Source organism: Scyliorhinus torazame, chromosome 2 (genome assembly GCF_047496885.1).
Source record: "Scyliorhinus torazame isolate Kashiwa2021f chromosome 2, sScyTor2.1, whole genome shotgun sequence".
Classification (NCBI taxonomy): domain Eukaryota; kingdom Metazoa; phylum Chordata; class Chondrichthyes; order Carcharhiniformes; family Scyliorhinidae; genus Scyliorhinus; species Scyliorhinus torazame.
This window is the reverse complement of record NC_092708.1, coordinates 197,881,104-197,906,161: the sequence shown is the minus strand read 5'-3', so window position 1 is coordinate 197,906,161 and position 25,058 is coordinate 197,881,104. Positions and strand designations below refer to the sequence as shown.

Below are 25,058 nucleotides of genomic sequence, written 5' to 3'. Positions count from 1 at the left end.
CTGCAAAGAAGAAGAAACATGGGAGGCCGGGCCATCTCGAACCTGCAATACTGCCTCTGGGCGGCCGCGGCCCAGAGACTGGGGGGATGGGTGAAGGAACCAAACATGGAATGAGTGAGAATGGAGGAGTCCTCCAACACAGGAACGATCCTCCGGACCCTCGCCATGACAGCACTCCCATCCCCACCAGCAAAGCACTCAACCAGCCCAGTGGTAGTAGCAACACTGAGAACCTGGAACGAGATGAGGCAGCACTTCAGTCTAACCAAGGTGTCCACCATGGCCCCCATCTGTGGCAACCACAGGTTCCCACCAGCCATGCTAGACGCCACCTTTAAGAGGTGGAGACAGGACGGGAAGACCAGAACACATAGGAGCAGAATTAAATGGGGTCTGACCAGATCCTTATACAGACTCGGAAGTACATCCCTGGTCTTGTATTCTAGCCCTCTCGACATGAATGCGAACATTGGATTTGCCTTCCTAACTGCACGTTAACCTTAAGAGAATTGTGAACAAGGACTCCCAAGTCCCTTTGCAGTTCTGATTTCCTAAGCATTTCCCCATTTAAAACATAGTCTGTGCCTCCAGTCCTTCTTCCAAAGATCATAACCTCACACTTTTTCACATTGTATTCCATCTGTCACTTCTTTGCCCACTCTCCCAGCCTGTCCAAATCCTTCTGCAGCCCCCCTGCTTCCTCAATACTACCTATCCCTCTACCGCTCTTTGTATCATCTGCAAACAGTGCCTTCAGTTCCTTCTTCCAGATGATTAATGTATATTGTGAAAAGGTGTGGACCCAGGACAGACCCCTGAGCCACTAGTCACCGGCTGCCATGCTGAAAAAAGCCCCTTTATCCCCACTCTCTGCCTTCTGCCAGTCAGCCAATCCTCTATCCATGCCAGGATCTTACCCTTAACACCATGGGCTCTTAACTTATTTAACAGTCTCCTAGGCAGCACCTTGTCAAAGGCCTTCTGGAAATCTAAATAGATCACGTCCCCTGGTTCCCCTTTGTCTAACTTGTCTGACAGTTAGGGACTTTTACACAGGGACAGATTGGCGAGTCTAGAAGAGCTGACGAAGAGACTGGAACTACCGAACGGCCAGGAACTCCGATATCTGAAAATCAAAAACTTTCTCCGACAAGGTACCCAAGGGCCCTGAGAGACCCGATGTTGGAGGAGTTACTGGACACGGACAGTCTGGGAAAGAGGATCTGTGGGGACATAAACAGACGACTTTTAGAAAGGACATGCTCCCCACTTGACGAAGACCAATGATTCATAATTAGACAGCAGCAAAAACACAAGCGCCATCCCGGGGTGCTCCTCGAAGAGGCCAGGGATGGACTTCTGGGTGCGGCGATGACCAGCTGAGTCGCACGTTTCGGCAGCTCCCGGTGGATCGGACTTTTGGGCTCTTAATAAGAGCCCCAACGGCAATTTTAACGGCTAAAAGTACTATGCGGCGAACCAGAAGGGAATCCCCCCTGGATACGGATGAAAAAAGGAGAGTAAGGTGGCCGGATTGCGGTGGATCCTTTAGAGCAGCGGCAAGGAAGGCAAGCAAAAACCAAGATGGCGTCGGAAGGTGGCAGTTTAATATGGGGCCCTGAACAACACGAGTTCTTGAAACGCTGCGTGGAAGAACTCAAAAAGGAAATGAAGAAGGAGCTGTTGGCCCCGATATTACAGGCGATCGAAGGGCTAAAGGAGGAGCAAAAGACCCAGGAGCGGGAGCTTCGGGCCGTGAAGGCAAAGGCTGCCGAGAATGAGGACGACATACAGGGCCTGGTGGTGAAGACGGAGATGCACGAGGCACACCATAAACGATGTGTGGAAAGGCTGGAGGCGCTGGAGAACAACGCGAGGAGGAACAACCTAAGGATTCTTTGTCTTCCTGAAGGTGCGGAGGGAGCGGACGTCGGGGCATATGTGAGCACGATGCTGCACTCGTTAATGGGAGCAGAGGCCCCGGTGGGTCCGCTGGAGGTGGAGGGAGCATACCGAGTGATGGCGCGAGGACCGAGACCAGGAGAAATTCCTAGAGCCATAGTGGTGAGATTCCTCCGTTTTAAGGATAGAGAGATGGTCCTTAGATGGGCAAAGAAAACTCGGAGCAGTAAGTGGGAGAACGCGGTGATCCGCGTATATCAAGACTGGAGTGCGGAGGTGGCGAGAAGGAGGGCGAGCTTTAATCGGGCCAAGGCGGTGCTTCACAAAAAGAAGATAAAATTCGGAATGCTGCAACCGGCAAGACTGTGGGTCACATATCAAGGGAGGCACCACTACTTTGAGACGGCGGATGAGGCGTGGACTTTTATCGTGGAAGAAAAATTGGAATGAGCGGGTTATTTAATAATAATTTTTTTAAAAAGAACGTTTGAAACAAAGTGGTGGGGCGAGTATGGGGGGCGAAGAGGGGGGTAAAAAGGGGGGAAAGAGGAGTTTTATGTTATTAATCCTGCGATGTGGTAACTTTTCTCTCTTCCACAGGAGGTGGTGGGGGGAGGAAAGGAGGTGGAGGAGATGGGGCGTTGGCCATTGGGGGCGGGGCCAAGGGGGAAGCGCAGGCTCGGTTCCCGCGCTATGATAATCATGGCGGGAATAGGGAAGCAGGAAGGAGGGGGCGTCGCACGGTGCGAGCCGAGGTCACGGGGGGAAGCCGAGGTCGGCCAGAGTTTGCTGACTTCTGGGAGCAACATGGGGGGTGTAACTATGCTAGTTGGGGATCTAGCAGGGAGGGTGGGAGGGGGGAATTATTGGGCTGCTGCTGCTGGGGAGAGGGGGGAGCTGGTATGGGGTGGGATGGGCGGGGGGGCACCGCCTGGGGGGGACACAGCTGCGTGGGAAACGGGTGAGGAGCTGGAAAAAGGGGATGGCTAATCGACAAGGGGGGGGGTAAAAAGCCCCCCAACCCGGCTGATCACGTGGAACGTGAGAGGGCTGAACGGGCTGATAAAGAGGGCACGGGTACTCGCACACCTTAAGAAACTTAAGGCAGACGTGGTTATGTTACAGGAAACGCACTTGAAACTGATAGACCAGGTGAGACTACGCAAAGGTTGGGTGGGGCAGGTGTTCCATTCGGGGCTAGATGCGAAAAACAGGGGGGTGGCTATATTAGTGGGGAAGCGGGTAATGTTTGAGGCAAAGACTATAGTGGCGGATAGCGGGGGCAGATACGTGATGGTGAGTGGCAAACTACAGGGGGAGACGGTGGTTTTGGTAAACGTATATGCCCCGAACTGGGATGATGCCAATTTTATGAGGCGTATGCTAGGACGCATCCCGGACCTAGAGGTGGGAAAGTTGGTAATGGGGGGAGATTTCATTACGGTGTTGGAACCAGGGCTGGACAGGTCGAGGTCCAGGACTGGAAGGAGGCCGGCAGCAGCCAAGGTGCTTAAAGATTTTATGGAGCAGATGGGAGGAGTAGACCCGTGGAGATTTAGCAGACCTAGGAGTAAGGAGTTTTCGTTTTTCTCCCATGTCCACAAAGTCTATTCGCGAATAGACTTTTTTGTTTTGGGAAGGGCGTTGATCCCGAAGGTGAGGGGAACGGAGTATACGGCTATAGCCATTTCGGATCACGCTCCACATTGGGTGGACTTGGAGATAGGGGAGGAAACAGAAGGGCACCCACCCTGGAGAATGGACATGGGACTAATGGCAGATGAGGGGGTGTGTCTAAGGGTGAGGGGGTGCATTGAAAAGTACTTGGAACTCAATGATAATGGGGAGGTCCAGGTGGGAGTGGTCTGGGAGGCACTGAAGGCAGTGGTTAGAGGTGAGCTGATATCAATAAGGGCACATAAAGGAAAGCAGGAGAGATGGGAACGGGAGCGGTTGCTGCAAGAACTCCTGAGGGCGGACAGGCAATATGCGGAGGCACCGGAGGAGGGACTGTACAGGGAAAGGCAAAGGCTACACGTAGAATTTGACTTGCTGACAACGGGTACTGCAGAGGCACAGTGGAGGAAGGCACAGGGTGTACAGTACGAATATTGGGAGAAGGCGAGCAGGTTGCTGGCCCACCAATTGAGGAAAAGGGGAGCAGCGCGGGAAATAGGGGGAGTGAGGGATGAGGAAGGAGCGATGGAGCGGGGAGCGGAGAGAGTGAATGGAGTGTTCAAGGCATTTTATAAAAAATTATACGAAGCTCAACCCCCGGATGGGAGGGAGAGAATGATGGGCTTTCTGGACCGGCTGGAATTTCCCAAGGTGGAGGAGCAGGAAAGGGTGGGACTGGGAGCACAGATTGAAATAGAGGAAGTAGTGAAAGGAATTAGGAGCATGCAGGCGGGGAAGGCTCCGGGACCAGATGGATTCCCAGTTGAATTTTACAGAAAATATGTGGACTTGCTCGCCCCGCTACTGATGAGGACCTTTAATGAGGCAAAGGAAAGGGGACAGCTGCCCCCGACTATGTCTGAGGCAACGATATCGCTTCTCCTAAAGAAGGAAAAGCACCCGCTGCAATGCGGGTCCTATAGGCCTATTTCCCTCCTAAATGTAGACGCTAAGATTCTGGCCAAGGTAATGGCAATGAGGATAGAGGATTGTGTCCCGAGGGTAGTCCATGAGGACCAAACTGGGTTTGTGAAGGGGAGACAGCTGAATACGAATATACTGAGGCTGCTAGGGGTAATGATGATGCCCCCACCAGAGGGGGAAGCGGAGATAGTGGTGGCGATGGATGCCGAGAAAGCATTTGATAGAGTGGAGTGGGATTATTTGTGGGAGGTGCTGAGGAGATTTGGTTTTGGAGATGAGTATGTTGGATTGGTGCAGCTGTTGTATAGGGCCCCAGTGGCGAGTGTGGTCACGAATGGACGGGGATCTGCATACTTTCGGCTCCATAGAGGGACAAGGCAGGGATGCCCTCTGTCCCCATTATTGTTTGCACTGGCGATTGAGCCCCTGGCAATAGCACTGAGGGGTTCCAAGAAGTGGAGGGGAGTACTTAGAGGAGGAGAAGAACACCGGGTATCTCTGTATGCGGATGACTTGTTATATGTAGCGGACCCGGCGGAGGGGATGCCAGAGATAATGCGGACACTTCAGGAGTTTGGAGAATTCTCAGGATATAAACTGAACATGGGGAAAAGTGAGTTGTTTGTGGTGCATCCAGGGGAGCAGAGCAGAGAAATAGAGGACTTTCCGCTGAGGAAGGTAACGAGGGACTTTCGTTACTTGGGGATCCAGATAGCCAAGAATTGGGGTACATTGCATAGGTTAAATTTAACGCGAATGGTGGAACAAATGGAGGAGGACTTCAAGAGATGGGACATGGTATCCCTGTCACTGGCAGGGAGGGTGCAGGCGGTTAAAATGGTAGTCCTCCCGAGATTCCTCTTTGTGTTTCAGTGCCTCCCGGTGGTGATCACGAAGGCTTTTTTCAAAAGGATCGAAAAGAGTATCATGAGTTTTGTGTGGGCCGGGAAGACCCCGAGAGTGAGGGAGGGATTCTTACAGCGTAGTAGGGATAGGGGGGGGCTGGCACTACCGAGCCTAAGTGAGTACTACTGGGCCGCCAATATCTCAATGGTGAGTAAGTGGATGGGAGAAGAGGAGGGAGCGGCATGGAAGAGATTGGAGAAGGCGTCCTGTAGGGGGACTAGCCTACAAGCTATGGTGACGGCCCCATTGCCGTTCTCACCGAGGAACTACACCACAAGCCCGGTGGTGGTGGCGACTTTGAAAATTTGGGGACAGTGGAGACGGCATAGGGGAAAGACGGGAGCCTTGGTGGGGTCCCCGATAAGAAATAACCATAGGTTTGCCCCGGGGAGAATGGATGGGGGATTTGGAATATGGCAAAGAGCAGGAGTAACGCAACTGAAAGATCTGTTTGTGGATGGGAAGTTCGCAAGTCTGGGAGCACTGACCGAGAAATATGGGTTGCCCCAAGGGAATGCATTCCGGTATATGCAACTGAGGGCTTTTGCGAGGCAACAGGTGAGGGAATTCCCGCAGCTCCCGACGCATGAGGTGCAGGACAGAGTGATCTCAAAGACATGGGTGGGGGACGGTAAGGTGTCAGATATATATAGGGAAATGAGGGACGAGGGGAAGATTATGGTAGGTGAGCTGAAAGGGAAATGGGAAGAAGAGCTGGGGGAGGAGATTGAGGAGGGGCTGTGGGCGGATGCCCTAAGTAGGGTAAACTCATCGTCCTCGTGTGCCAGGCTAAGCCTGATTCAATTTAAGGTGTTACACAGGGCGCATATGACTGGAGCACGGCTCAGTAAATTTTTTGGGGTAAAGGATAGGTGTGCGAAATGCTCGAGAAGCCCAGCGAATCACACCCACATGTTCTGGTCATGCCCGGCACTACAGGGGTTCTGGGTGGGGGTGACAAAGGTGCTTTTGAAAGTAGTGGGGGTCCAGGTCGAACCAAGCTGGGGGTTGGCTATATTTGGGGTTGCACAAGAGCCGGGAGTTCAGGAGGCGAGAGAGGCCGATGTTTTGGCCTTTGCGTCCCTAGTAGCCCGGCCTTGGCTTCCATGTTGATGTGGAAGGAAGCCAAGCCCCCGGGGGTGGAGACCTGGATAAATGACATGGCAGGGTTTATAAAGCTGGAACGGATTAAGTTCGTCCTAAGGGGATCGGCTCAAGGGTTCACCAGGCGGTGGCAACCGTTCGTCGAATACCTCACAGAAAGATAGAGGGAATGGAAAAGAAGAAGGCAGCAGCAGCAGCCCGGTTGGGGGGGGGGGGGGGGGGGGGGCGGTGGAGAGGAACCAGAAGGACTCTCAGGGTTGTTAATATATATGTATAATATGTATAGGTCGTTGCTATAAATAATTGTATATTGGACTGTTAAATCATATTTTTGGAGAGTGTTTATCTGAGACAAGGCAGTTGCCATTTAGTTTTAGTTTTAGTTTTTGTTATATATTATTTATTCTTTGTTTATAAAACAGGTCATTGTTACTTATACTGTTATATTATTGTGTAAAGGATACACAATGTACTGTGATGGTTGACCAAAAATTTTCAATAAAATATTTTTTTTTTAAAAAGAAGGGACCAGGGATGACCAACTGCCCCAGGATGTAGCTGTCGTGCACAGTGCCCGGGAGGCATGCACACACGTGCATTATTGTCATTTGGTGGCCGTAGACAAGTGATATGTTGAGAGAATTAGGCATCTATGACTCCCTGGACCTGGGGTATCCCGCTGATGGCGGAGAAACCTGCTGCCTGGGCATCCTGTTGGGCCTGGTCCATGTCAAAATGGATGTGGTCTTCTGCCCAGGCCTACAGGGCATTCGTGAACAGACGGATCCACCTGTGGCCTTTGGCCTGTGAGATGTCACACAGGTCCCCACTCAAGCCCTGGAATGATTCCGTGGCATAAAAGTTCAGGGCTGCAGTGACCTTGATGGCCACCGGGAGCGGGTGTCCTTCTCCTCCATAAGGTGTCAAGTCTGTGAGGATACAGCACAGGTGCTGCAATGTCTCCTTGTTGAGACGGAGCCTCCTGCGGCACTGGGTGTCCGTCATTTGTTCAAGCAACCAGCGATGCCTGTACACCCTGGGCCGTCGCGGGACTCCCTCTCTGGGTCCTGCTTGGCCTGATGGGTGAGCAGTTCTTCGGGTGTGGGGAGGGGTCCGGCACATGGGCCACTGCCTCGAGCATCTGCAGACGCTGCTGCTGCCACCTTCTCCGGCATCTGCCCGCATCGCGTAGCACCAGCACCACTAGGGCAATGTCTGCGCCCAACATCCCTGCCATGGCGTTCAATATCTCTAAAGAATTGGGGGAGGGTGTTAGACTGACACGCAGCTGTGGCTCCCACACCGGACCCTCCATTCCTCCACTGATCCCCTCCCCATGGCACTCACCCACCCTCTGGCCGCGGACATGTCCCCCGGAGCTGTGTCACATTCCCTGGGTGTTTGGATGTGGCTGCTGAATGTGTGGTGTTGCCTCCGCAGTGTTCAGGCATGAAATGAAATGAAAATCGTTTATTGTCACAAGTAGGCTTCAATGAAGTTACTGTGAAAAGCCTCTAGTCACCACATTCCGGCGCCTGTTCGGGGAGGCTGGTACTGGGAGTGTGATTGGGATGCTAGGCAATGACTCCCACATGCTACATGGCCCATCCATCTACAGGAATCCACTTGGGTTATGTGAACTGCTCACTTACCATGATTGACAATTCCCGAGAGACTATAGCCTTCATCCACTCAGCCAGAGGCCTCGGCAGTCGGTGGGGGTTATGGGTGGTCGGTAGGTAAGACGGGAGGAACAAGGGTTGCCCCCAGAGCGGGTACAGGGATCCCAGGGTTGGCATGGTCATGCAGCAAGCGGTTGCATCCCCAATTACTCCCCCAGCATGCCCACCACCCTCCCATGGCAGCCCACCCCTGCGGAGCAGCCCCCCACCCCCGGCCGAGTGTATCCCAACCCCCATCGAGAACAGGGGCAGCAAGCCCAGCACCCACGGGTTCTTTGCCTGTGAACAAAGATGGCTATTCATCTCCTTGGCTAAAAGCCCTTCCGTCAGAATCACGTTTTTCAAAAGGAGTACTAATCGGCAGCAGCGTGACCACTTGCTGGGGAGGTCGCTGAATCACCAGAGACCATTGAATAAGCGGTGGCTCTCATTAATTAATTGGTTTCTCGCCATGCTACAGCGAGATCCCGAATTCGCCTACGGGAGCTGGCCGGTTGCATCGCAAACTGTTTGCCGCCTGACACGGGGGTTCCCGTTTCTGGCCTCTCCCGCCATTCACCGGCCTCATTACGCTTAAGCGCGAATGTAACAAGGCCAGAAGATCACACCCTTAGTCTCTGAAGTGGAGAATTCCTCCCAATTAATTTGGCGGTTTTTAAAATGCTTTGTTTGTGGTTTAAGTTATCCCCGTGCATTTAATTTATTAATAAAACTTGTCATTGATTTAGTTTGAATTCTCCTTTTTCCACATCCCTGAATGATGACCACCTAAACCAACACCCCACATTTTATACACAGCATATTAGTCAACTCCCATTTTGGGAAGGACTTGTCAAGGCCTCAAAGGTCAACTTTAAATGCTACGATCAACAGTGGGTACAGCAGATAGACAGACAGAGATGGAGTAATTGCAAGAGCCAGAGAAACAAAAGGTTGATTCAGAAATCGAGACATATGTAAGACATGTGGATCGAGCTGAGGAAGAGATAGGGAAGCTGTGAGAATTCCACTTACTGCACCATTTTGCATCATAATTCCTGTTGAGGTCAGTTCCGAAACAGGTGCTGTTGGCACATGGAGACATGGATTTTCTCCAGAGTCTGTCCTAGAGATAGAGAAAGGTGTTCAATCCCAAAATGGATACAGATATGGTCAGGTACAAGGAGACAAGTTTCACAGATTAGCTGTTGGAGCATTTTGGCTCAGCGACACTATATGATACGTTGTCTGACCCAACGGGTTCCCGGCGGACTTCTACAAAAAATTTGCACCAGTCCTGGCCCCACACCTAAGGGACATGTTCGCGGATTCACTGGCAGAGGGCACCCTGCCCCAACGCTAGCGCAGCCTAAAATTTCACTGATACTCAAAAAAGATAAAGATCTGACTGAATGTGGATCATACAGACCCATTTCACTGCTGAACGTGGATGCGAAGATACTCGCAAAGGTCCTGGCCAAAAGACTGGATGGCTGCGTACCAGAGGTGGTCGCAGAGGACCAAACAGGCTTTATCAAGGGTAAGCAGCTCAAAGTGAACATCAGGCAGCTGCTGAATGTGATAATGAGGTAATGGTCTCCCAGGACACAGAAAAGGCCTTTGACAGAGTCGAATGGAGCTACCTCCTCGAGGTACTGGAACGGTTTGGGCTAGGAGCAGGATTCACCGCCTGGGTGAGGCTCCTGTACAACGCTCCCAAAGCGAGTGAACGAACTAACACCACCAGCTCTAAATACTTCCAGCTGCAGAGAGGAACAAGACAGGGCTGCCCCTTGTCCCCACTCTTGTTCGCGCTAGCCATCGAACCCCTGGCGATAGCCCTGCGGGACGCGAAAAGCTGGAAGGGAATCCGGAGAGGAGACAGAGAGCACAGAATCTCACTCTATGCGGATGATCTGCTCCTCTATGTCTCGAAGCCACAGGAAGGACTGAAGGCAATACTGCAAATACTGAAAGGGTTTGGAACCTTCTCGGGCTACAAACGTAACCTGGGCAAAAGCGAGGCATTCCCAGTGAACCAAAAAGGGTGAGGGACAGAGCTGAAGGGGCTCCCGTTTAAAATGGCCCAGAACAGATTCCATTACCTGGGGATCCAAATAGCCAGAGACTTGGCACGGATCCACAAGTGGAACCTGACCAGCCTGATGGAGGAAGTAAGAAAAGACCTTCAACGGTACTGCCAATGTTCCTTTTCCTGTTTAGATCCATTCCGATCTTCATCCCCAAGGCCTTTTTCCAAAAACATAGACAGGCTAATCATGGCGTTTGTGTGTGTGTGTGTGTGGTAGTGGGGGGGGGGGGGGGGGGGGGTAAGAACCCGAGAATTCCCAAACCAACACTGCAAAGAGGAAAAGTCGAAGGGGGGCTGGCCACAATAACCCACAATACTACCACTGGGCAGCAAGGCAGAAAATGTGAGGGATGGGTACAAGAACCCGACACAGATTGGGTACAAATGGAGGAGGCATCCTGTAAAGGAACGACCCTTCGGGCCCTGGCTACAGCAGCATTCCCATCCTCCTCAACAAGATACACAACAAGCCCAGTGGTAGCGGCCACGCTGAGAACGTGGACCCAGCTCAGACAACACTTTGGGATAGCCAAAATGTCCCCCATGGCCCCCATCTGCGGCAATCACAGATTCCCCCCAGCCATGCTAGATACCACCTCCAAAAGATGGAGGTGGGATGGGGACACATTGACGGTCGGGGACCTCTACGTAGGGCGCAGACTGGCGACACTGGACGAACTGACGAGGAAGTGGAAAGTAGCAAAGGGACAGGAATTGAGACACCTCCAAATAAAAAACTTCCTCCGCAAAGAGACAGTAGGGTACCCCGGGGCTCCAGAAACTACACTACTGGAGGACCTGATAGGCACAAGCAGCGAGAAGGGGGGGCTATGTGGGAAAATATACAGGCAGCTACTGGACAGACCTCGAACACCACTGGACGAGACCAGACAAATATGGGAGGATGAACTGGGGACAGAGGTAGGATGGGGACTCTGGAGCGTGAACTCCACCTCCTCCTGCACAAGGCTAAGTCTAATGAAGTTCAAAGTGGTGCACAGAGCGCACCTGACCAGAACCTGAATGAGCAGGTTCTTCCCGGAGGTGGAGGACAAATGCTGGCGGTGCCAGAGGGGCCCAGCCAACCACACCCACATGTTTTGGGCTTGCCCCAAGCTTGCTGGGTTTTGGACAGTCTTCTCAGAGGCAATGCCCAAGGTTGTGGGGGTGAGGGTGAAGTCATGCCCAATAGTGGCAATCTTCGGGGTATCGGAGCAGCCAGAGCTACACATGGGGAAGGGGGCCAACACTCTTGTTTTCGCTTCCCTAATCCCACGCCAGAGAATCCTGCTTGGCTGGCAATCGGCAGTGATGTGTTGGGTGTTCTGGATCACATACAGGTCACCAACACTTGAAGTAGTGCAACACTATTTTATTGAAAGGTTAACTATTTAAACATACTTGAACTGTGGGTCAATACGATACTAGCTTTAACTAAAGACCTTTGCCTTGTCCTAACCAGTTGATGCACTCAGCACATGGTGAATGTCTGTGTTGCAGGCTGTGAGCTCTGTGCTCCTAGCTAGCTGCTACTCGAATGAGCGGGAACTCTGATGCCCCCTGTCTTTATAGTGCATGTGCTCTCACTGGTGATTGGCTGCGGTGTTGTGTATGTTGATTGGTCCCACTGTGTGTCCATCAGTGTGTGTCTGCACCATGATATACTGGTGTATATTATGACAGGCAGCACCACCCAAAGCTACAGACTGGCTCGCTGACCTCTCGGAATTTCTCCACCTGGAGAAGATTAAGTACGCCATCCAACATTCAGAGGAAGGCTTCCTGGATACTTGGGGGCAGTTCGTCGGCCTGTTCCAAAACCTGTTCGAGGCCAGCAACAAGGAGTAAGCCAGGGAAGAAAAAGATAGATGAGGAACCAAAGGACTGCGCAACCCCAGGGGTCAACAAAATGTACACAGTTAGTTAAATGAAGGACAAAATAAACCTCTCAGTAAAATAAAGTAAATTAGCGCGGGCAAGAAAAATGCAATGTATATACACAACAACTGTTTATAAATATGAGAAAAGCCAATAAAAAGATTTTCAAAAGAAAACATAATACGTTGTCTGGGATTGTACTTACTTTCATCCAAGAGTAAATGTAACCATCGATGTTCAGAACCGGCAGAATGTAAAAGTCAATGTGTTCGAGGAAGCGATCAGTGTTAGGGTCTGCAGTGTAGGTCTCTAATACCTATACACATACAAATGCACACAGAAAGTGAGATTAAATAGAGACAATTCGAGTTTTATTTAGTGAGCCTCATCATGATTGTAACCAGATGACCTGGGACTGTTATAATTCATTGCCCATTCACTGAGGAATCTGGGCGGGATTCTCCCCTACCCGGCGGGGCGGGGGGTCCCGGCGGGATGGAGTGGCGTGAACCATTCCAGCGTCGGGCCACCCCAAAGATGCGGATTTCTCCACACCTTTAGGGGCCAAGCCCTCACCTTGAGGGGCTAGCCCCGCACCGGAGTGGTTGGCGTGCTGCCAGCCGGCGGGAAAGGCCTTTGGCGCCACGCCAGTCATCCCCACGCATGCGCAGGGGGGGGGTGTCTCTTACGCGTCAGCTATCGCGGAGGCTGTGGCCGTGGTGGAAGGAAAAGAGTGCCCCCACGGCACAGGCCCGCCCGCGGATTGGTGGGCCCCGATCGCGGGCCAGGCCACCGTGGGGGCACCCCCCGGGGCCAGATCGCCCCGCGTCCCCCCAGGACCCAGGAGCCCGCCCGCGCCTCCAGTCCCGCCGATAAGGTAGGTGGTTTGATTCACGTCGGCGGGACTGGCATGACAGCAGCGGGACTTCGGCCCATCGCGAGCCAGAGAATCGCTTGGGGGGGGGGGGGTGCGCCAAACGGCGCAGCGCAATTCCTGCCTCCACCGAATTTTCGGTGCCGGAGAATTCGGTGGCCGGCGTGGGCGGGATTCACGCCGTCCCCCGGCGATTCTCCGACCCGGCGGGGAGTCGGAGTATCCCGCACCTGGAGCCAGTCTTACCTTCACACAGGTCTATTCACAAAGTTCTGGGAACAGAGGTACAGACACCCTTTTCCTTCCCCCCACACAGGTGGAAACCATTTTTTAATAATAATCTTTATTGTCACAAGTAGGTTTACATTTACACTGCACCGAAATTACTGTGAAAATCCCCTAGTTGCCACACTCCGGCGTCTGTTCGGGAACACTGAGGGAGAATTCCTCAGTAGCAGAGAATCCCACCCTCTGTTTTTCTCTCTCCACAGATGCTGCCAGACCTGCTGAGTTGATCCAGCGTCTTCTGTTTTTGTTTCAGAATTCCAGCATCCGCAGTATTTTGCTTCTACATTCAGTTCCCTGTTTTCTGACTTCCTCTCAACTGCCCTCAGTACTAACTTTCCTCATTATGATAAGTTAGTTATTGACCGGATTGTACTTGTTGTTGCCAAGACCAGCATGGATTATCTTGCACATCGCAGTGTTTATCTCACATGCTATCTACCGTGAGGCATCTGCTCACTGCCTTTCCATAGCGAGGAAACGGCTTCCTCTGCATGATCTGATGTTACCTGTCTCGAACATTCTGTTTACAAAACACCAGGCTAACAGCTGCCATAAAAAGAATTGACACCATCAATCTGCACTATCTGAAAGTCATTATTTGCGGTTCGATTATGCCACGTTGCTCAAGGCCACTCGGGGCCCTCCAATATTGAAGCTGGTGAAAGGATTATGACTCAGATGGCCCCGTTGTGGATCCACACTCACCTCCCTCACAAACCACTGGCAGAAAGCAGGGGCAATCCACTCCCTGGCATGAATTCCACAATCCATCCAGATAATCTTCTTGGGCCTGTCGGACTTTCTGCTGATCTGCAGGCAGAACAAATGGGAAATGAAGGAGACACTGGTTCTCTTGTTGGTTTGTGTGGGCGTGACTGGGATCACGGCGACTCGTGCAGACGATAGTGTGATGTGTGGCAATGGCTCTGGTGCCAGTTCCAGAGAAATGCAGAAATGTGGCAAATTAACATTTCTGACACCTACAGAGACAACTATCTGAGGTGGAGGGACCATTGCACAGGGCATGAATGATAAGGTTATGGGTTCAGGTTTGTTGCCATCTGCTGGATTTCTATTCCCTTCTTCATATTTTAAAATGGATATGAAGGACAGTTTCAGCGGGAGCAGTGCGGAAGTGGCTGCTGGGAGGTAAGTCTGTCCTTGTCCTGTCCACTTGTCTTTGCAGGGGCAGGCCAGTCGATTTTGGTGGGAGTGGAACTGGCTGGTTAGTCAATTTCAGCAGGAGCTGAGAATTTTTTTTTTTTAAATTAGTGTTTCAGGCGGGAACAGGAAGTCGACCCGCGGACGTCTGGGAAGACCCTCACCAATAAATTCTGGTGGAGAGGAAACCCGAGACACTACACGTGTAGTGTCTCCCACCCGCCTTCCTCCTCTAACCTAATAATAAAACCCATTGGTCTGAGGTAAGTACCATATTTTATTATATTATTATTATTTTTTATAAAAAATTTAATTTAGTGTTCGCCAAATCTTGGTAGAAAGTTAGAGGAATGGCAGGGAAGGGAGTGCAATGTTCCTCCTGCAGGATGTTTGAGGTGAGGGATGCAGTTAATGTCTCTGCTGATTTTACCTGCAGGAAGTGCTGCCATCTCCAGCTCCTCCAAGACCGAGTTAGGGAACTGGAGCTGGAGTTGGAAGAACTTCGGATCATTCGGGAGGCAGAAGGGGTCATAGATAGCAGCTTCAGGGAATTAGTTACACCAAAGATTGGAGATAAGTGGGTAACTGTAAGAGGGACTGGGAAAAAACAGTCAGTGCAGGGATCCCCGGCGGTCGTTCCCCTGAGAAACAAGTATACCGCTTTGGATACTTGTGGGGGGGACGACTTACCAGGGGTAAGCTATGGGGTACGGGCCTCTGGCACGGAATCTGTCCCTGTTGCTCAGAAGGGAAGGGGGGAGAGGAGCAGAGCATTAGTAATTGGGGACTCTATAGTCAGGGGCACAGATAGGAGATTTTGTGGGAGCGTGAGAGACTCACGTTTGGTATGTTGCCTCCCAGGTGCAAGGGTATGTGATGTCTCGGATCGTGTTTTCCGGGTCCTTAAGGGGGAGGGGGAGCAGCCCCAAGTCGTGGTCCACATTGGCACTAACGACATAGGTAGGAAAGGGAACAAGGATGTCAGGCAGGCTTTCAGGGAGCTAGGATGGAAGCTCAGAACTAGAACAAACAGAGTTGTTATCTCTGGGTTGCTGCCCGTGCCACGTGATAGTGAGATGAGGAATAGGGAGAGAGAGCATTTAAACACGTGGCTACAGGGATGGTGCAGGCGGGAGGGATTCAGATTTCTGGATAACTGGGGCTCTTTCTGGGGAAGGTGGGACCTCTACAGACAGGATGGTCTACATCTGAACCTGAGGGGCACAAATATCCTGGGGGGGGAGATTTGTTAGTGCTCTTTGGGGGGGTTTAAACTAATGCAGCAGGGGCATGGGAACCTGGATTGTAGTTTTAGGGTAAGGGAGAATGAGAGTATAGAGGTCAGGAGCACAGATTTGACATCGCAGGACGGGGCCAGTGTTCAGGTAGGTGGTTTGAAGTGTGTCTACTTCAATGCCAGGAGTATACGAAACAAGGTAGGGGAACTGGCAGCATGGGTTGGTACCTGGGACTTCGATGTTGTGGCCATTTCGGAGACATGGATAGAGCAGGGACAGGAATGGATGTTGCAGGTTCCGGGGTTTAGGTGTTTTAGTAAGCTCAGAGAAGGAGGCAAAAGAGGGGGAGATGTGGCGCTGCTAGTCAAGAGCAGTATTACGGTGGCGGAGAGGATGCTAGATGGGGACTCTTCTTCCGAGGTAGTATGGGCTGAAGTTAGAAACAGGAAAGGAGAGGTCACCCTGTTGGGAGTTTTTTATAGGCCTCCTAATAGTTCTAGGGATGTAGAGGAAAGGATGGCGAAGATGATTCTGGATAAGAGCGAAAGTAACAGGGTAGTTATTATGGGAGACTTTAACTTTCCAAATATTGACTGGAAAAGATATAGTTCGAGTACAATAGATGGGTCGTTTTTTGTACAGCGTGTGCAGGAGGGTTTCCTGAAACAATATGTTGACAGGAATAAGCGAATGACTAGGGAAAGAGTAGGACCAGTCAAGGACAGGGATGGGAAGTTGTGTGTGGAGTCTGAAGAGATAGGCGAGATAGGCGAGATACTAAATGAATATTTTTCGTCAGTATTCACTCAGGAAAAAGATAATGTTGTGGAGGAGAATGCTGAGCCCCAGGCTAATAGAATAGATGGCATTGAGGTACGTAGGGAAGAGGAGTTGGCAATTCTGGACAGGCTGAAAATAGATAAGTCCCCGGGACCTGATGGGATTTATCCTAGGATTCTCTGGGAGGCCAGGGAAGAGATTGCTGGACCTTTGGCTTTGATTTTTATGTCATCATTGGCTACAGGAATAGTGCCAGAGGACTGGAGGACAGCAAATGTGGTCCCTTTGTTCAAAAAGGGGAGCAGAGACAACCCCGGCAACTATAGACCGGTGAGCCTCACGTCTGTCGTGGGTAAAGTCTTGGAGGGGATTATAAGAGACAAGATTTATAATCATCTAGATAGGAATAATATGATCAGGGATAGTCAGCATGGCTTTGTGAAGGGTAGGTCATGCCTCACAAACCTTATCGAGTTCTTTGAGAAGGTGACTGAACAGGTAGACGAGGGTAGAGCAGTTGATGTGGTGTATATGGATTTCAGCAAAGCGTTTGATAAGGTTCCCCACGGTAGGCTATTGCAGAAAATACGGAGGCTGGGGATTGAGGGTGATTTAGAGATGTGGATCAGAAATTGGCTAGCTGAAAGAAGACAGAGGGTGGTGGTTGATGGGAAATGTTCAGAATGGAGTACAGTCACAAGTGGAGTACCACAAGGATCTGTTCTGGGGCCGTTGCTGTTTGTCATTTTTATCAATGACCTAGAGGAAGGCGCAGAAGGGTGGGTGAGTAAATTTGCAGACGATACTAAAGTCGGTGGTGTTGTCGACAGTGTGGAAGGATGTAGCAGGTTACAGAGGGATATAGATAAGCTGCAGAGCTGGGCTGAGAGGTGGCAAATGGAGTTTAATGTAGAGAAGTGTGAGGTGATTCACTTTGGAAGGAATAACAGGAATGCGGAATATTTGGCTAATGGTAAAGTTCTTGAAAGTGTGGATGAGCAGAGGGATCTAGGTGTCCATGTACATAGATCCCTGAAAGTTGCCACCCAGGTTGATAGGGTTGTGAAGAAGGCCTATGGAGTGTTGGCCTTTATTGGTAGAGGGATTGAGTTCCGGAGTCGGGAGGTCATGTTGCAGCTGTACAGAACTCTGGTACGGCCGCATTTGGAGTATTGCGTACAGTTCTGGTCACCGCATTATAGGAAGGACGTGGAGGCTTTGGAGCGGGTGCAGAGGAGATTTACCAGGATGTTGCCTGGTATGGAGGGAAAATCTTATGAGGAAAGGCTGATGGACTTGAGGTTGTTTTCGTTGGAGAGAAGAAGGTTAAGAGGAGACTTAATAGAGGCATACAAAATGATCAGGGGGTTGGATAGGGTGGACAGTGAGAGCCTTCTCCCGCGGATGGAAATGGCTGGCACGAGGGGACATAACTTTAAACTGAGGGGTAATAGATATAGGACAGAGGTCAGAGGTAGGTTCTTTACGCAAAGAGTAGTGAGGCCGTGGAATGCCCTACCTGCTACAGTAGTGAACTCGCCAACATTGAGGGCATTTAAAAGTTTATTGGCTAAACATATGGATGATAATGGCATAGTGTAGGTTAGATGGCTTTTGTTTCGGTGCAACATCATGGGCCGAAGGGCCTGTACTGCGCTGTATTGTTCTATGTTCTATGTTCTATCTGGCCCTTCCTGTAACAAAGAGGATCAAAGGCATTTGTATCCCAAAATTTAGGAAGATCAATGATGTCCTGAAGGGTAGTCCTCACTCCACAGCACTAACTTCAAAGCACATCCCTTCCACAGACCAATCATTCCCCATTTAGAGATCAGATTTTGACCTACCAGTGACTTAGGGTAAAGTTAATCCCAGATTCAAGACATGAAGATTTCCCTTCCCTACTGATGTGAGTGTGGGAGACAGTGAAACGTTTTGTTTAGAAATTTAGAGTACCCAATTTTTTTTTCCAAATGTGGGTCAATTCACATACCCTGCGCATCTGACATGGGGAGAATGTGCAAACTCCAGACGGACAGTGACCCGGGGCGGGATTGAACCTGGGTCCTCAGCGGTGTGAGACAGCAGTGCTACCCACTGCGCCAACGTGCCGCCCCACAACTTTGCTTTTTAACCTCTTGTGATTTGAGTTCAAATCCAGTTATGATCGAGAGGAATGAAGGTGTAAGATGAATGTTTTAAATGCCAGAGCATACGAGGCTATGGACAAAGTGCTGGAAAATGGGATTAGAATGGACAGGAGTTTGATGGCCAACACAGACACGATGGACCAATGGGCCTCTTTTCGCACAGTAAAACTCTTGGCTATTTTCTGTGGAGGATCCTGCAACATAAATTGTCCAGAAGTCCCAGCCTTTCAGCTCCGGCCATTAGCTGAGCCCAGATAGACAATGATGAAGGATTTCTCTCACGCAATTCCAACTGATAATCTCAACTACTCGACACTGCTCTCAGGGCCCAAGTAGCCTGGTAATGGGGAAGCTGACAGAAGCTGTCCAAGGATAGAAAGTAAGGAGTGGAATTGTCACATGGATGTAACAGGGTCAGGGGGCTGTGGAGTGATGAAGTTCATTGCTGGGCCAATGTTGGTAGAGGGGGGGTTATGGCTGAAGCTGTAATGAGATAAAAAGGAGGGAGTACACTTGTGTGTAACACTCTCGGGATACCTTCAGATAATACATCGGCCGTTTCTCATAGGTCATTCCCAGCAGATGCTGTGTCACCAACTCCTTATAGCTTTCCTTCATTTGTTCCATCCAGTGATAGATCTGAGTGTTTGAGAGAGAAACAGTGATTTGTTTTCAGTTACGAAATGGGAAAGGAGACAATTCTTCCCTCTTGTATAAATCTTACCTCCTCCATTGGGTGATACTTGGTATAGTTGTGAGCTCTGGAATTGAAACGTTGTTTATCCTCACTCTGTATCTGCCTATCCAGGAGATCTTGAATATTTTGTGTTAAAACACTGTTGATTCAGAGAAGACAGGTTGATGCAGCATTTAATGATGTGGCGATGCCGGCGTTGGACTGGGGTGAGCACAGTAAGAAGTCTTACAACACCAGGTTAAAGTCTAACAGGTTTGTTTCGAATCACTAGCTTTCGGAGCGCTGCTCCTTCCTCAGGTGAATGAAGAGGTGGGTTCCACAACCACATAAATGTAACCGCCAATGTACCACGCTTCGGGACATCCTTTCCTGTAGCGTATGAGGTAGACAACATTGGCTGAGTCACACGAGTATGTACCACGTACCGGTGGGCAGAAACTGATCGGCAAGTTCCCCACGCATGAATACAGTCTCAACCGGGACCTTGGATTCATATCTCATTACATTTACCCCCCACAATCTGGCCTGGGCTTGCAAATTCCTACCAACTGTCCTGGCTTTAGACCATTCACACCTCTTTAACCTGTGATTATGCCTCTCTCCAGTTGCTCCATCTGGATCTGTAAAACTTATAGCCAAGTTCCGCACACATGAGTACGCCCTCATCCAGGACCTTGGATTCATGTCGCATTACATTCACCCCCACCATCTGGCCTGGGTATGCGAAATCCGACCAACTGTCCTGGCTTGAGACAATTCACACCTCTTTAACCTGTGATTATGCCTCTCTCCAGTTGGATCTGGATCTGTAAAGACTTTATTACCTGCAAAGACTCGCATTCAAAGTATCGTCTTGTATCTTTGACTTTGTCTATATATATATTTCTGGAACCTACCTCTTCATTCACCTGAGGAAGGAGCTGTGCTCCGAAAGCTAGTGATTCGAAACAAACCTGTTGGACTTTAACCTGGTGCTGCAAGACTTCTTACAAAACATATAATGGGCAGAGATGGTTTTATAAAACAGGTCAGAACCGCGTGTGAAGAGACTGACGGCTGCATCTGAAAGGTGTTGATGGTTCAGATAGAACTGATCTGGCAGATAAAGGCTGGTCTTGCAGAGCAGTGGGTACTGTCCCTGCCTCTGAGTCAGAAACACTGGGTTCAATACTGTTGGTCACAGAAGGAGCATTAATGACCCGCCCAAACAGTTTGTCAATGAACCTGGTAATGAATCCTTCCCACACTTCAATGCAGATAACAGTGGGAGAGACCTTGGTTCAGCCATGCTTGTTGCAAAGTGATGCCCCTCAAGCTGTATACAGTTGTCTCTCTCTCTCTTGGGAACTATGGCGAATGACAGACAGAGCTGGCATTTGACACATGGATGGGTCTATGGGCCGGATTTTCCACGCAGTGCTGACTGAGGTGGGAAAACCGGTGTGCTGCTCTCCAGCTGCACGGGCTTTCTCTCTGGATAATCTTTCACTCCATGCACTAAACATCTGGAGAAATTACCCTCGCCGTCATGATAGCAGGGTGAAACTGATAGAGCCGGCAATGCCGGCTCCACAGAGATCTGGGCAATGTCAGGGTCATGCCCAGGCATATCCCCCCCACCTCCCCTCCCCCCCCCCCCCCCCCCCCCCCCCGCCACCCCCCTCTTCTTTTTAAAGAGAAGCTGTACACATCACCAGAGTGATACATAGAAACATACATAGAAAATAGAAGCAGGAGGAGGGCACTCGGCCCATCGCGCCTGCTCCGCCATTCATTATGATCATGGCTGATTATCAAATTCAATATCCTGATCCTGCTTTCCCCCCATATCCCTTGATCCCTTTAACGGCAAGAGCTATGTCCAATTCCTTCTTGAAATCACACAAGTTGACCTCAATTACTTTCTGCGGTAGTGAATTCCACAGATTCACTACTCTCTGGGTGAATACATTTCCCCTCACCTCATTCCTAAACAGTTTACCCCTTATCCTCGAACTATGACCCCTGATTCTGGGCTCCCCCATCATCAGGAACATTCTTTCTGAATCTACTCTGTCTAATCCTGTGAGAATTTTATAAGTTTCTATGAGATCCCCTCTCACTCTCAATGAATGGTTGGATATTGGACCTAGAGAGGGAGATGCAGCAAAACTCTGCTGACAGCCTGACAATGTGTAAAATGGCTGCCCGAGCACAACGGAGGCAAGGGAAAACTTACAATTGTTTAATCATTCGCAGCCACACCTACCTGTATTGAAGGGCCCTTTCCTTCAGTTCACCTTTAACTGTGCCGAGTGCTGAGGCTGGGATCCGGGCATGGATCTCACCCTGAGGTTGAATACCCTCTGGGAACTGAGGCTTCCATAAATCAATCTGCACAAAATATAAAACATAAACCCTCAGGAATCGTAAACACAGTGATAATGGGATCACTCCATAAAACCCTTATCTGTAAATACTTAACAACCAATTTCGACATCAACATCTTGAGGCCAAGACATTGTCCTGTTTAAAATCTTCCCTGGGAAACGTGATTTATGAAACAAATTTAAAAATGCAAGGAAGCTCCATTGATACTAAGAAAAATGAAACTTGTCCTTTTTTTCAGAATAACACAGGGCCATAATAACAATAATCTTTATTTTGTCACAAGTAGGCTTACATTAACACTACAATGAAGTTACTGTGAAAATCCCTAGTCGCCACACTCCGGCACCTGTTGGGGTTCACAGGGGGCGGGGGGGGGGGGGGGGGGGGAGAATTCAGAATGTCCAAATTACCGAACAGCACGGGCGAAATTCTCCGTTATCGGCGGAAAGTCCGCCGATCGGCGCAAAAAAAACGGCACAAATCCGACTTGCATCACGTCGGAAAAATGGGTCGATAGTCTCCGGCCCGAAATGGGCTAGCAGCGACGTAACGGGATCCGCGCTTGCGCAGTGGTCCACGCCGTGCAGCGTCATACGCGCCGCACGGCGTGACGGCTCACAAGGCCGCGCTGCTCCCCCCACCCGACCGGAACACCCGACCGCAACACCCGACTGGATGGCTGGCCGCCGCTCAGCCCCGAGGTTCGAGTCACGGGATGTGGAGGCGCTCCTGGACGCGGTGGAGCAGAGGAGGGACGCCCTGTATCCCGGGCACGGCCGCAGAGTTGCCCCACGCCACAGCCGGCGTCTGTGGAGGGAAGTGGCAGAGGCCGTCACCGCTGTGGCCCTGACACCACGGACAGGCACCCAGTGCCACAAGAAGGTGAACGGCCTCGTCAGAGCAGGCAGGGTGAGCTCCCCCATATCCCCGCTCCCCCATATCCCCCCTCCCCCATATCCCCCTCCCCATATCCCCCATATCCCCCCTCCCCCATATCCCCCCTCCCCCATATCCCCCATATCCCCCCTCCCCCATATCCCCCCTCCCCCATATCATAGAACATAGAACATAGAAAATACAGCACAGAACAGGCCCTTCGGCCCACGATGTTGTGCCGAACCTTTGTCCTAGATTAATCATAGATTATCATTGAATTTACAGTGCAGAAGGAGGCCATTCGGCCCTTTGAGTCTGCACCAGCTCTTGGAAAGAGCACCCTACCCAAACTCAACACCTTCACCCAACACCAAGGGCAATTTGGACATTAAGGGCAATTTATCATTGGCCAATTCACCTAACCTGCACATCTTTGGATTGTGGGAGGAAACCGGAGCACCCGGAGGAAACCCACGCAGACACGGGGAGGACGTGCAGACTCCGCACAGTCAGTGACCCAAGCCGGAATCGAACCTGGGACCCTGGAGCTGTGAAGCAATTGTGCTATCCACAATGCTACCGTGCTGCCCTTGAGAACAAATAAATCTACACTATATCATTTAACCGTAATCCATGTACCTATCCAATAGCTGCTTGAAGGTCCCTAATGTTTCCGACTCAACTACTTCCACAGGCAGTGCATTCCATGCCCCCACTACTCTCTGGGTAAAGAACCTACCTCTGATATCCCTCCTATATCTTCCACCTTTCACCTTAAATTTATGTCCCCTTGTAATGGTTTGTTCCACCCGGGGAAAAAGTCTCTGACTGTCTACTCTCTCTATTCCCCTGATCATCTTATAAACCTCTATCAAGTCGCCCCTCATCCTTCTCCGTTCTAATGAGAAAAGGCCTAGCACCCTCAACCTTTCCTCGTAAGACCTACTCTCCATTCCAGGCAACATCCTGGTAAATCTTCTTTGCATCTTTTCCAAAGCTTCCACATCCTTCCTAAAATGAGGCGACCAGAACTGTACACAGTACTCCAAATGTGGCCTTACCAAAGTTTTGTACAGCTGCATCATCACCTCACGGCTCTTAAATTCAATCCCTCTGTTAATGAACGCGAGCACACCATAGGCCTTCTTCACAGCTCTATCCACTTGAGTGGCAACTTTCAAAGATGTATGAACATAGACCCCAAGATCTCTCTGCTCCTCCACATTGCCAAGAACTCTACCGTTAACCCTGTATTCCGCATTCATATTTGTCCTTCCAAAATGGACAGGGTGCATATCCCCAAGTGAATCCAGCCCTAACCTTAACCTCTGCAATGCACGCGCAACCGATGGCGTGCATTCATATACCTGCCTAACAGTGTTGCCTTTTACCCCTGCCACCCCCCCACCCCCACAGGATAAGCGCGCACACAACAATAGGGAGCATGTGAGGACTGGAGGAGGCCCCGCTGATGAGAGGCCACTGACCGAACACGAGGAAAGGGCCCTGGAACTGACTGGCGGACCTGAGGACCGGGAGGTTGCTGATGCAGAGGTCGGAGGCGTACTAGCAAGTGAGCCACCGACAGCCCGTCCCCATATCCCCCCTCCCCTATATCCCCCTCCCCCCATATCACCTGATCACTGCCTGATGTCTAACCATGCATGCTTCATTGTGTATCGCAGGACCAAACGTCCAGGCACCCATCCCCGCAGATGCAGACCGCCCGCAGGATGCCCCTCGGAGGCCACGGGAGACAGAGAGACCCGGACCCTCCAGCATGCGACGCCCGCCGGATGCCACTCGGAGGCCACGGGAGACGGAGAGACCCACACCCTCCAGCATGCGACGCCCGCAGGATGCCCCTCGGAGGCCACGGGAGACGGAGAGACCCGCACCCTCCAGCATGCGACGCCCGCAGGATGCCCCTCGGAGGCCACGGGAGACGGAGTGACCCGCACCCTCCAGCATGCGACGCCCGCAGGATGCCCCTCGCACACCACGGGAGACGGAGAGACCCGCACCCTCCAGCATGCGACGCCCGCAGGATGCCCCTCGCACACCACGGGAGACGGAGAGACCTGGAGCAACAGGGAGACGACACCCCCGTCACGTGCAGGAGCGACCACCCAGCGACGAGGGGGGCAGCCACAGGCCCCCGTCACATTCGAGCCAGGACACCACTACCCAGGACACCACTATCCAGGACACCACTACCCAGGACACCACTATCCAGGACACCACTACCCAGGACACCACTACCCAGGACACCACTCCCCGGGACACGACTACCCGGGACACCACTACACGGGACACCACTACCCAGGACACCACTACCCAGGACACCACTACCCAGGACACCACTACCCAGGACACCACTATCCAGGACACCACTACCCAGGACACCACTACCCAGGACACCACTACCCGGAACACCACTACCCAGGACACCACTACCCGGGACACCACTACCCGGGACA

General features: G+C 51.2%; 1 protein-coding gene across 1 annotated transcript in view; it reads right to left on the bottom strand.

Annotated features, from left to right (window-relative positions):
* Positions 1-25,058, bottom strand: part of LOC140394977 (carboxypeptidase O-like) — a 74,464-nt gene that overhangs the window by 35,013 nt on the left and 14,393 nt on the right. The window contains exons 3-8 of the mRNA XM_072482246.1: positions 21,581-21,705; positions 19,360-19,471; positions 19,173-19,274; positions 14,012-14,116; positions 12,350-12,460; positions 9,210-9,300 (exon numbers count right to left, since the gene is read on the bottom strand). Coding sequence (XP_072338347.1) covers positions 9,210-9,300; positions 12,350-12,460; positions 14,012-14,116; positions 19,173-19,274; positions 19,360-19,471; positions 21,581-21,705 — 646 coding nt within the window. The remainder of the gene's footprint in view (positions 1-9,209; positions 9,301-12,349; positions 12,461-14,011; positions 14,117-19,172; positions 19,275-19,359; positions 19,472-21,580; positions 21,706-25,058) is intronic.